Here is a 12,817-nt window from a genome sequence, read left to right as displayed (position 1 = left end):
TGTGGACAACAGATTAGAACAGTGCCAAGAGACAGACCGGCGGAGCAAATTCTGTATTAAAATTTATGTGGAACCACCTGGCAGCTAATAGCAGTGAACAAACAAGCCCCATTGGGCCACAAGAATTAGGGAAGCCCAGAAGCTCCTTCAACTACTGGACTTTATTAACACAAAGTACTTTTGTTATTCTGATTCTTAATTTTTTATTCAGATGCAAACTTGAAAATAGATGCATTTTCTTCAGCTGATACGCAATTCCACCAACTAACATGTTGCTGCTAAAATGGCACGATTGGCATTTCAGAAAAAGAAAGCACTTATACTGCTGATGGTAAATGGAAGTTTCCATAATGCCTTCTGAGGAAGTGAAACAGAAGACTCCAGTTGCCATACCAATAAACAGTAGAAAAGATTCAGCGCCGTAAGTCATTTTGAAAACAGGGGTGGGTAACCTGTGGTTCTCCATAAGCTGTTGGACTCCCCTCCTCCTATCAGTCCCAGCCAATGGTCAAGGATGATGGGAGTTGTAGTCCAACATCATCTGGGGGTCACTGGTTGCCCACCTGTCTTGTAAATAGCAATGAGTGGGATGGATACAAGTCATCTGCAGATGCCAAATTGTGATTGGTTCGGAAGCTGTTCTTATTTTGTAGTACACTTATGGCCTGTAGGTTAAGTCAAACTTTTTTGGGGGGTGGGGGGCTGAATCACGATGGTCCTTCACAGACATAGGGCAATTTTTGCGATCCCATTTTCACACTTGGAGCCATGAGGACTACAAACTTTTAAAGACAATGCAAGAATTTGTAAGGAGTCCACAGAAACATCATTTGGGGTCCACATGTTCTCCACCCCAAACAAAATATATGAATGCTGTGAAATATCTCAAGAGTTAAAAACGTTTCTGATTTTTTTAAAAAAAGTGATTAAATAAAACTAGAATACTAGCAGTGGTTTCACAGTCATGAAAAAAATGGAAAATAAAAGCAGCAGTACTCTTACTTACTAATACTGCTATTAACAACTTATTGTTATATTAAAAAATAAAGAACCCAAGAGACGTTTTCATTAATTATTATATTTTCTGCATTATAGTTTAACATATGTACTTTCTTCGTGTCATCCTTATTTTCGTTAAGTATTGGTATTTTGTTATATTCAGACAGGAGTACATTTTTGGAACAGTCTTTTGTAATAAATATCATAAAATAATAGAAATTCACATAATAAATATTCTTTACAATAAAAAAGTTTTAACAGACCTTTGTCTTAAAAATAGTCAGAATTCAACTTTGTGTTTTTACATAAAATATACAAAAAGCACCACAATTTGTGGCTAAGGCAATAAAAACAGAGGATTAAAGTTATCGAGCACAGAGTAGAGTTAAATGTCATTAAACCACAGAAATAATAGAAGTGTTAAGAGATCCAAGAATGTTTACACAACTTAAAACTGTATGATACCTGAAGAGTATTACTCAGATGTGCAGAAATCAACAACTTTAGCATCAAAAGAAGAGGAAAAAGGGGGGGGGAGTGAAAACTTAGGACCTTGTACAAATCTGAAAGGTATAGAAACCAATGAAGAAAGCTGTAGTCATAGAATTGTAGAGTTGGAAGGGACCCGAAGGGTTATCTAGTCCAACCCCTGCAATTCAAGGAATCTAAGCTAGAGCATCACAATATTCTCATAGCATTTCTAGTGAAGATGGTGTGTGTATGTGTTTGGGTGTGTTGGAAATCCAAGCTAGATAAGGCTTTGCCATATGGATCACGAAATTCTAAAAGAACTGTTGAGATGGGAGCAAAAGCCAGGATGGCTGCAATCCATAAAGACAGCAGGACTAGGTTTGCTAAGTTTTAACCCAACTATTTAAAAAAAAATGCTTTCTTTTCTTTAAAGCTTCATAATTCAGTTCTTTCACACACACACAAATACTTTGAAATAATCACTTGGAAGCCACTAAAAATCATTTTAAAATTGTTATAGAGGACAAACAAAAACAGCATCTTTGGAAAGTTGCTTGCAGAGCAGGCGGCTTCAGAAAAACCCAATTCCCTCATTACTTCTTTCAGGAATGGATTACTCACAAACCTGAAGACGACTTGCCATATTGGGAGATTAGGTGCAAGTACATGGGCTACACTTACCCAAAGACCAAGGGGGGGGAGGAATCCCATATTTGCCTTTTGCTGAGAGAAGCTATGGTGTGAGAGGAGGATCATTTGTGCATGTAAGTAAGGAAAAAAAGATAAGGGGGAAGGGGGGGCAAAGACAGAAAAGCCAGCCACAACCTGAACGACAGTCTGAGGAACTCAACCTTTCCCCGCGCCCCCATAAATCAGGAGGGCTTGCCTTGACCCCTCGAGGGGCAACTTTCCAGCTTACAATATACTGTGTTGGAGTTCTTGCACCTGCAACCTGGGCGATTGATCCGGTCGTAACACCCTCTGCACAGTTTCAGGCATCCTTTTGCCGGAGGATAGCAGAGCAGGCAAGGCAAAACCAAGGCCATGGCTCCCATGCACAAGTACCTAGTCCAGCAATGCGACTGGGAACAAGAGCAAGGATTATCTGCGTAGGAGTCCCCTTCATCGTCGTTGGAACAGTGGTAGAAGATCCCTTTGACCAGGCACATGCAGGTGCTGTATTCCACCATGCTCTCCGCAGAGCACAAGCACTGCCGGTTGCAGGCCAGGCAAGAGGGCAAGGCCCTGGGGGCTGTGCACTCCCCACACTTGCACTTCCCGCACTGTTCACAGATAAACTTGTGCTGGGCCAGGTCCTCTTTCAAAGGACTCTTCAGGTCCTCCACGACCAGAGACGATGGCTTGGGCTGCGTCCAGATGGGCCTTTCCAATCTGTGGCCCGGCCCTGGCCTGCACGGGGGCGACCTCAGGAGCAAGCCCTGCTCCGAAGAAGCGCTGCTGTTACTTCCAGAACTGGCTGCACTGCCGGTGCTGGTTGACCTGCTGAGCACTGGAGCCCTGGCATTGTGTTGGTGCAGCGCGTGCCCCGGGTGGCTGGGCCGGTGCTCGTAATTATTATTCACATTAATCGGTATGTTTTCATGAGTCCTTTCGTGCTTCTCTTGCCTGGGAGCTGTCCGTGGGGCAGACTTCTTCACCACAGATGGGCCCTCCGTGTATTCGTTGCTGCCCCTGATAGTCTTGATCTGGTCTAGAGACAAGATCGTGGGGGGCTGAAGCTCTCTCTCATAGTCCACCCTTTGCCGGCTGTCCAAAGAAGGCTGCTGAAGGACCACTAATGAACTGCCACTTCCATGCTGACCTTGGGACTCCATCTGTCGTGATCTCTACTTCTGGCATTCACCAGGAACCTGGCATGCATCGGAAATCCTAAGAGAGAGGCAGAGAGAAAAACAGGAGTTGAAAAGGGAGACTGCTTCTCCTAAAACGAAAACACACACACACACACACACACACACAGAAGCAGCAAAAAATAAAATACACCACCCAAACAAATAAAAACATTTTACAGCAAGCCACAAATTGGCCTAACTACCTATTAACAATATCCCAGGGATGGAATTACACTGGCCTCGAGTAAAAGGGCACATAGCAGTTTAAAACAAATACGTATGTGTTATATGAGAGTAGATATTGTAAATAAAGCACACCGAAGATTAACTTACAGTTTAAGGAACGAAACAAAAATCTTTCATGTTTGCATAGCTTTTCTTTCCAAGCGTGAAGTTATGAGCGCATGCACATTTTATTCTTATAGTTATTTCATGCTACATCAAACATAGCTGAAGCTACTTCAGGTACATTCCCCCTTATGTCTAACCACTGACTGCAACATAAAATGTGCTTCAAAGCCACATTACAGAATCACATTCATGCCCCCAAACTGCAGGACCTGTAAGAAGTTCTTGCCCGTTTTCGCTGTCAAAGCCACATTCCAATACCAAGCCTGATTCTAAACTCAAATTCAGCATAGCTGCCTTTTTAACTGCTATTCCATGACGCCTGAAGCATATTAGCAATGGGGAAAGCATGTGAAGAATTTTTTTTCTTTTCTGGGAGTAAATATCTCTTTCCAAAAAAATTTTTTAAAAATCAAAACAATCTAGCACGCTCATTAAAGCAAAACACCAGATGTAAACATCCTGTTACACAATAGGCTTCCAAGTATTCTTGGACCATAAGGCAGGGTGTGAGAGGAGGAGGTGGAGGCAGGAAAGGGTTGCAGCAGAAAAGATAAGACAAATAAAGTATGGCATTTAATCAGTTGTTTGGGAAGATTATGTGCACCTTCACTTGTAAGTGAAAAGTATGTTATCAGCTGCACAAAATAAGAGGGGGGGAGGAATAGTTAGACAGGATTCAAAATGGCGTATATGAGACCAGATAAGACATAAATGTGTTTTTTTGTTTGAACCATCTTGGGACCACTATTGCAAGACGCTACTGAAGTGGTCATCTGTTAATTTCTGGGGAAGCCTTTTTTTTTAAGTGACAATTTGCTGTTCAAAATATTGTTTCAAAAAGAGTGAATCACTTGATTTGAAAAATTTCCCGCACATTCCTCCCCTGAACCAAACAAAGGGTTAATGTAATGTTACATTTAGTTCTATGTAACACACTGGGTATTTTAGCAGCCGTTTTACAGATCATACCAGCATGCGAGGTCAGTCCATTTTAGGCATAATGCAGCAAAGACTGAGTCTCCTGAAGGAGTTCATAAGTGCGGAAAATTTGAGCCAGATAGCAGCTCACATGCTTAAGCGCTGCACACACCAGATGCCTTAGTTTTAAGATACTGCTTCCATTCCTTTATGGAGGTTGATTAAGGTGGGCCTCCAATATAGAACCTTAAATGCCATCTATTCTGACCCCCTGATCAAAATAATAGTGGTGTTTATAAATAAATGTGGATCTGTCATTCAGTAATTAGACAAAAGGAAGTAAGGAAGTAACCAACATTTGGTTTCCAACAGCAAATGTCATGAAAACTGTACTGCCTCACAGCTGAAGGACCACAATATCTCCCCACCTGTGTTCTTTTCTAAGACATTTTAAAAACACCCCAAAAGAAATCATGCAGTAATTTTAAAGAGGGAAGCAAAAGTTTCTTTAATCAGAACATGTGGGGAGGGGGAAGCAAGGGACGGCTCAGGTTCACCCCACCCCACCTATCACCTGTTCAAGGTGTAGAGAGTGCAAGACAAAGAGCTCTGCTCAACTCAATCACACCTTATCTACCTCATACAAGTTCTCCTTTTCATAGGCTTTTATAAAGAGCACAAGAGAATTCTTTCTATTGTTGTCCTTTTTTAAGAGTCAGTAGCTTTGAGCCATTCTTTGAACCAGACTGGGGTTCTTGGGATGTTAAAATGTAGGGTGGGAACTGCTACAGAGCTTCTTAGGAGGAGGGTGGGATAGAATTGTTTACAAAAGTCACACACAAAAAACCAGCCAGGTATCCTATCAGTATTTCTTCCTAAGCAAATCCCAAAGTGTTCTTGGAGCCTTACTTCAGAACAAGCGAGTTTAGGATTGCAGCCTTAATTATCCCAACAAAATATAAAGGCAGGATGCAGACAACACAAGCAGCAGTTCAGTACAATCCAATGGCTACAAGGGAGTAAATGTTACTGTGTTCCATAGGGCTTACACCCAGGTAAAGTATACACAGGGCTGCAGTCTGACTATCTATCTATCTATCTATCATCTATCTATCTATCTATCTATCTATCTATCTATCTATCTATCTAGTATTCTTAACTCCCCACCCATAAAAGGCTTCCTTGTAAGGCATCAGCCCTGCGTTTCTATCAGCAGCCTTCTAACAGCAGACTTCCCATTTGAAAGGGGGGGGGGGAGGAGAGAGAAATGCTGTAAAAACTCAGCCCTGAATGGACTCTCAAAGAAAAAATGAGAAAGCACCAAGGGCAGCACTGCCCACTCTGCAACCCGATCTCAGCGGAGGCGATGAATGCAGAGCTGATAGAGAGGAAGAGGAAAAAGTTATGAATGAAAACAAGGGATTATTTCCCCCAGCCTCCCCACCCACCCATTTGCAGGAGGAGGGGAAATGGCTGAGGTTACCATTACCTCAGGGGGACGGACTTTCCAGTACTTAAAGCTGCACTGCACACTCCTTTCTCCTCTACCTTTCAAGACCAATACGAAAGTTGTGTGTGCTAGTTTGAGCATGCAGGGATTTTTCCCCCTCTCCCCCCTGGTGCTTTCTGAGGAGGCGGAGTGGAAGGACGGGGGAAGCCTTTTTATCTTTGTCTTACCCACCATTTCCTCCTTGCAGCCTCCACGCCTTTCTACTGACCTGCTAAAATCTCACTCAGACTCAAAAGGGGAAATCCCTGCCTTGCCGACTACGTTCAATGAAACGCACACTCACACCACGAAGCAAGAGCAATAGGGAAAGGAATCATCTCACTACGCTCCAACCACCAGTTGCAGCTACCACAAACAATATTTTTGAACGCTTGCTGAAAAAACTACAAATAATAAGGATGGCCGGAATTTCCACCTGCCTCTAGCACATTAAGAGAGACCATCTCTGCCTTGCAAGTGCGCTAGACCTCAGACCTTTATATATATCCTTATTATTTGTAGTTTTATATCTAAAATAAAAATAACTATTTCACACACAGATCCCTGAAAACTCCCATGAACCTGCACTGGCAAAGATGCACCAGAGCTCCCTCCAGATACAGGATGTTAAGAGGCACCTAATCCACATTAAACAACTTGAGAATGGGCAAGCAACCCCAGGTGGAATCTACCCCCTCTGCGCACTAAGCGAAGGTGCAAATGAGTGTTGATCACGTGGGATTCAAAACCAAGCATAAATTCCAACCCATGCCTACACAGTACTCGAGTTAGACAATGCAGCCATAATTCAAGTCACCCAAGCCACACACTGATCACTTCTTTCGGTGTCAACAAGCCCGCAGATAATGTCAAATAGGTTTCATGTCATTGCAACGAACACCCATGGAAATGAATGGATGTGCCAGCTGCCTCGGTGGGGGAATGCATGTAAAAAACAACAACCCGCACACACGGGGTCTCGCACCTTAAGCCAGAGGTTTTGAGGAAGTGCATTAGCTAGTTCTCCCGCCAGAAGCACCTGGCAGCCGAGGTCGGTCCTCCCCCCTCTCCCCTGCTTTGATCCACCCGTGTCATCGTCCCCTCCGGGCTTTCCGCAGAGTCCGAGCTTATTCCTTGCCCGCAGCAACAAGTTCAGAAATCTCGCCTGCGCGCGTTGCCGTTCAGCAGAAAGCCACCCGAGCGCCGCCGCCCCCCCCCCCAGCGCCTGGGGAAAGAGGACGTGCGTCATGTGGGAAACAGCTTTGGCCGCCGCCGCCAGCCCCCCACCCCACCCCACCGCGAGGGGAAGAGGAGCCAGCAGGGCACCTGCTAACCCCTCGGGCTCCCCCGGTGCGAAACCAGGCGGCGGCGGCGGCGGCGGCAAGATCCATTTTGCGAAGTGGAGGCAGAAGAGGACGGGCGCAAACTTACGTCTTCCAAGGGCCGATCCGCGCGAAAGCACTGCCCTGCTAGGTTAGATCCATAGGGCAGCAGGGCTCCGGCAAGTCTCCACGCGCCCAGGCGCCGCAATCCTCGCTGGTGGCCCCCGAGACCCGCTTCTTCGGCGCCCGCCTTTCCTGCTGCCGAGGCTACGGAGCGGCCGCGACGCCCTCGCGCGCAAGGAAATCCGCCTCGCCGGCCCGCCAAACACCTCTCCAGCCGAAGCACGCACATTCAAGGGGGTGCCCTACACGCGCCCCTCCTCGAGCTGGTCGTCCATGAGCCGAGCAGGCTTTTCTCCCAGGAGCAGCGACAGGCGATCCGGTGCGGGAGGGGGGTGGAGGCTGGAGGGGCTCTCCGGCTGCCAGGTAAAAAAGGAGACCGAGCTGCTTTTGCAACGGCTGTCGCTCGCTCTGCAGCAATGCAAAGGCGCGCAGCTTGGAGAGGGTCGCCTGGAAGCAGCGGAGGAGGTGGGAGCGAAGAGTGTTTGCAAAGCGAGCTTGCTGCTGCTGCTGCTGCGGCTGCCCCGCCGGTTCCCTCCTGCTTTCCTCCAAGTTGGAGCTTTCTTCCCCCTTTTTTTCCCTCTCTCTCTCTTTCTTTCTCCCCCTCCCTCTCTCCTTCGGAGGCGCACGATTTCCCCTCCCAAGTAAAGCGCGCGTGCAGGCGAGCGAGTCCAACTGCTTCCTCGACTCCGAGCTCTTTTTCACCACATGGTCCTTCGCCCGCAGCTCCCCTCTCCTCTTAGGCTAGCCGGGGAGAGGGAGAGAGAAGAGAACGTGCAACGGGAACGCCTGGGAGAATAACAATAAAAAATAATAATATATTTTTTAAAAAAACACACGATCTGAGCAAGGAGTTAAGAAAAGAAAGCACTGCAGGCACGAGAAGAGTGAATTCCATATGTAAGGGAAAGGGGGAGGAAGGCAATGGATTCTGCAAAAGCTGCCATGTGCTTGCTGATACAGACTGGTTGACAGTCTTGCTACACCACCAGCATGGCGGGGCGGGACGGGGGACAGACCCCGCAAATCGAGGGTACGCACGCATGCACGCGATCTTTGCACGAGGAGCAAACGATCCCCTTGCATGGGGCGGGGTGGGGGACTGCGGATTGCCGCGTCTTCTTCGCTCGAGGCTACTCGGAAGGCTCGCAGTGCACAACGCATTTAAGTCGCTGCATCGGACACCAGATCGCAGTGAAATGATACGAGGACGTGTTTTCGAAAGCGCTTTTTAAGCGAGCGGTGGGCTGCGCGCGAGTCGTCCGCCTAAGCTCAGCCGATATGCACGGGCACCCAGCAGCACCTGAGCTACTTCCGAAATGCCTCGCGCAAAAAAAAGGGGGGGGGAACCCTCCAGATCACGCTTACCGAACGAACAGGTTCAGAGTCCTTTTGCAAAGCCCAATCGCGGCAGCTGGAGGTAAATCCAAGGACGCCTGCCGTTGTTGCCGCCGCCTGCTGCTATCCCTTCGCCAACTGCTCTGCGCTTTCGCGTTGCTGTTTCAGAATGAGCCAAACTGCACGGCAGCCTTGCAGCGCCGAGCCCCCACCTCAGCCTCGCGTCACGCCTCCAATGATGTCAATCTGTCACTCAGGAAGCGGACGGGAAAACCTGGGCTGGATTTCTCTCTCTTCCTCCCCCCCCCCCCCCACGTTTATACGTCTTGCTTATTCTTTCCCATTCATTCATGCGTTTACCAGTGTTTGTTTACCAGCCTTCTGAGTTTCTTTTGCATACCGCGAAAAAAGCGACGCAGACGGTCTTCCCCTATGGCGTTAGTCATTCACAGACTCTGGAAGGTTTATGGGTACAAAACGCAAACGCAAGTCCTAAAGTACCTATTAAGATGACTTCACCCCAAACAGGTTTTTTTTTCTCATTCCAATGACCTCCGTGTACTCACGAGTGGGGGGGGGGGCTGTTCACCCTTTCGGTCAACAGAGCATACACGCGTATATTAAGAAATGTACCCCATTGAGTTGAGGCACATTTAAATCCAGGTAACTAGGTATAGGATTGCAGCCTTAATTATTGTGATTCATTCTTTCAAATTAATTTACCTAGAAAGAACATGCAATTTATTTATTTATTTTATTTAAACACTTTATCTACTCCTTAACTACAACGGTCCCCAAGTGGTTTACAGAGATTGTGCTCTTATAGAACAATCATGTGCATGTTTACTCAGAAGTAAGCTGCACTATATTCCCTAGTAAATGTGCATGCAGACTTATTGACATTTAATCCTAACCTTAAGGTAAAGGATCAAAATTTATCCTTTTATTTAAACAATAAATGTAAGTCCAATTAAATTATGCAAATATAATTTTGACTCATGAATGCTTTGCATGACAGTGCTTATTTTATTTATTAACTTTATTTCATGCCCTGGAATTGTACAGTTGTGTAATACAGAATTAGATTTAGTCAAATAAAATTTGCTGCTCACAAATGCAGTAAAAAAAAAATAGCTGAGGTAAAAGTAAATTACCTGTCCAGCTTCTAGATATATAATAGGAATAAGCACCATCTTGTTCTTCTACCCAGATAGCAAAATGTCTTGAGCCTGTCATAAACAACTAGCAATCCCTCTCAACTTCAATAAAAATCAAGCCCAGCCCTATTAGCTTCCTGTCAAATTTGATTGATATCAACACAGTTTCAAAAGATATAATTTTGAATCAAGATGGTGGATTCAGTCTTAAGAGGGGTCTAAATGCTTGCAGTTTGGAACAGTTCAGTGAACCATCTTCATTCAAAATGGCATCCAAACACAGACCCAAAGTTGCTGCTCAATCTTCAGAACTGACATGCCAAATTGGGTGACAATATCTTCAAAGGTGTCCAAATCAGTTCAGTTTGGAATGGTTCAGTCTGCCAACTTGATTCAAAATGGTGCCCAACAGTATACGGTCATAGACCAAAACCTGCTCCTCCGTATTAGCATAGTTTGGAATGTTTTGGTCCACTATCTTGATTCAATATGGGATTCAATGGTATCCAAACATAGACAAAATCTGGCTCTTCCATCCTGGGAAATGTCATTCCCAATTGGGTGGTGATATTACAAGAGATTATTGAGTGCATAGAGGACAGACGGACAAGCAACTTTCCAAAATACAGTAATTGTGCTGCTGCTGCTGCTACTACCAAAGTCAGGGGTCACACTTTCTAGGGCTATGGAAATTTGTGACACGTTTAAGGACTGTAGATTTGACTGTACTTGTATTCTCTGGGAGAATGATGAAAGGTGGCTGCTCTAATTATAGTTGATAAAGGCACCAGAGGAAATCTATCATGACTGATAAATAGCACATCACTTCAAAAACAACCGAGGTAGAAATCTTGCCCATTTTTCCTCAAGCAGAAGCCACTCCCTGGGTGTGGAGTAAATTATCAAAGGAAGTGGGAGAGCTTTGCACTAATTTAAATAGATTGCTTTGTGTATGTTTATATTGTCCATTCGCTAGTGAAGACCTGGGATCTTTCTAATGAGGCTGTCTGGAACAAATCAGTTTACGGACTCTTATACCATGCCCTGCATCTCTTAGAACTGGAATGTCCATTATCCTTTAGGTGGTGTAATATGTCACTGTCAGTTGAGCAAAATCTCAAGGGTACCTCAGTGCTGTGCGTCTGTCTGTAGAGAGAATCAGGTTTGCTATTTTGGCACACCCCAAATTTGCCAATCCTTCTGCTACTCTTTACTAATCCAAACAGCCAACAGAAGGTTAGCCTGTTCATTGTAGGTGCCACAATCCACAGAATTCTCCTTCATGTGCTTCTGACTCAATGACAAAGGGCTCAGCCAATAGCACAGGAAGCTGCTCTTGGAACAAGTCCTCGTCTGATGGTGATATAATAAATTTATTAATCAGGGATAGAAAACCAAGGCTGTTTTCTGTGGGCAAGTCCAGACAGGTGCTTTTTCTTGCAAACTGGTCACTCACATCACATTTTTCTGTGTGCATGATTGACACATGGCCCTCCACACACTTTTTCATAGTTAGCATTCTGCTGTTTCCCATCCACAACAGTGGGCGGTCCATGATGAAATATTTCCATGCTCTTTTCTAGCCCCTCTCCTCAGTTACTCCTCTTCCACCCCCTGCTACATTTTACCATTCAGAGCATGTGTGCAGGTGTTTCTGCACCTGTGCACACACACACCTTTAAAGTAATTTTTCCCCACAGGAAGAGCACTATAGCACACATTAACAGCCCCTCATTACGTTCATTTCCATTAAAAATTTAAGTATTACTATAGAGGTATTGTGCAAGACTGATAATTTGCTATTCCACAATTCTGATAGCTATCACTTCCGATGAGATCTTTGGGCAGTTGTTATCACCATTCTGATTTATGCACTGTGATTAGTGTCGAAGGCAGGCTTCCTCAAACGTGGCCCTCCATATGTTTTGAGACTACAATTCCCACAATCCCTGACCACTGGTCCTGGTAGCTAGGGATCATGGGAGTTGTAGGCCCAAAACATCTGGAGGGCCAAGGTTGAGGAAGCCTGCTCCAAGGTAATTCCCCACATGTGTTGAAATCTTCACAGAACAGCACTGCTGAACTACGTTGATGAAATCCCAACATGTGCTCAATGTGCAGCATGTGGAAATGGGCACGCTGCTAGGTTACGCTCAGGTAAAAAGCAAGTGGAAGTTGGCATGCAGCAATAGGAACCACCCAATGAAACATCACCACACATGTGACAGCCTCCTCCCCTCCAAAAACCCAAAATTGTGCTAATGAGTTTTCAAAACAGCAGTGGATGTGTGGATAGATAATGGATCCTTTTTGCTTAGAGGTTTTTCCCAGTAAAAGGAAATCTGGAATAAAAAGCATTTTGATGACGACAACATTCTATGACAGTACAAAACACCTGCACGCATGAAGTCCACAATAAACCTGCATCTGGAAGCACCTGTTGCCACAGCTTCAAGCTTGAAGAATGGTTTGTTTATTTAAATTATTTCTAAACTGCACTTTGTCCATTGGATTCCAGGATGGTGTAAGATAAACATGATTCATACAAATACAATAAAAACATGGGTGAGCAAATGCTACTTCCCTTTCTATCCTGCTTGTCCCAATCTGCTTAGTTCCTTCTTTCCAGACGACAGTCTCTAGCCCTTACTAATTCTTGTCCCCTCACCATTCTTGATAGCAAAGCAGTGACATCAGAACTGTCCTAACAACAGCGCCGACAAACCCCTCAGCCTCAGCATGTGTGTATGATGCTTTAATTGTGCATAAACATGTAGTATACATTGAAGATTCTGCCCT

At 45.2% G+C, this 12,817-nt stretch overlaps 1 protein-coding gene across 5 annotated transcripts; it reads right to left on the bottom strand.

Annotated features, from left to right (window-relative positions):
- Positions 1–1,058: 1,058 nt before the first annotated feature.
- SPRY1 (sprouty RTK signaling antagonist 1) lies at positions 1,059–9,051 on the bottom strand. Of its 5 annotated transcripts, XM_079990524.1 has the most exons (3): positions 8,892–9,051; positions 7,513–8,312; positions 1,059–3,360 (listed from the first exon to the last, which is right to left on the bottom strand). In XM_079990524.1, the coding sequence occupies exon 3, from the start codon at positions 3,303–3,305 to the stop codon at positions 2,343–2,345; it is 963 nt and encodes a 320-aa protein (XP_079846650.1). In that variant the 5' UTR covers positions 3,306–3,360; positions 7,513–8,312; positions 8,892–9,051; the 3' UTR covers positions 1,059–2,342. The 5 variants fall into 5 exon arrangements, with proteins under 5 accessions (XP_079846650.1, XP_079846651.1, XP_079846653.1 ...); XM_079990525.1 differs by lacking the exon at positions 7,513–8,312; XM_079990527.1 differs by lacking the exons at positions 7,513–8,312; positions 8,892–9,051 and adding an exon at positions 6,082–6,100.
- Positions 9,052–12,817: the final 3,766 nt, after the last annotated feature.

Source organism: Podarcis cretensis (assembly GCF_951804945.1).
Source record: "Podarcis cretensis genome assembly, chromosome: 9".
Lineage (NCBI taxonomy): Eukaryota > Metazoa > Chordata > Lepidosauria > Squamata > Lacertidae > Podarcis > Podarcis cretensis.
This window is presented reverse-complemented; position numbering and strand designations above follow the sequence as displayed.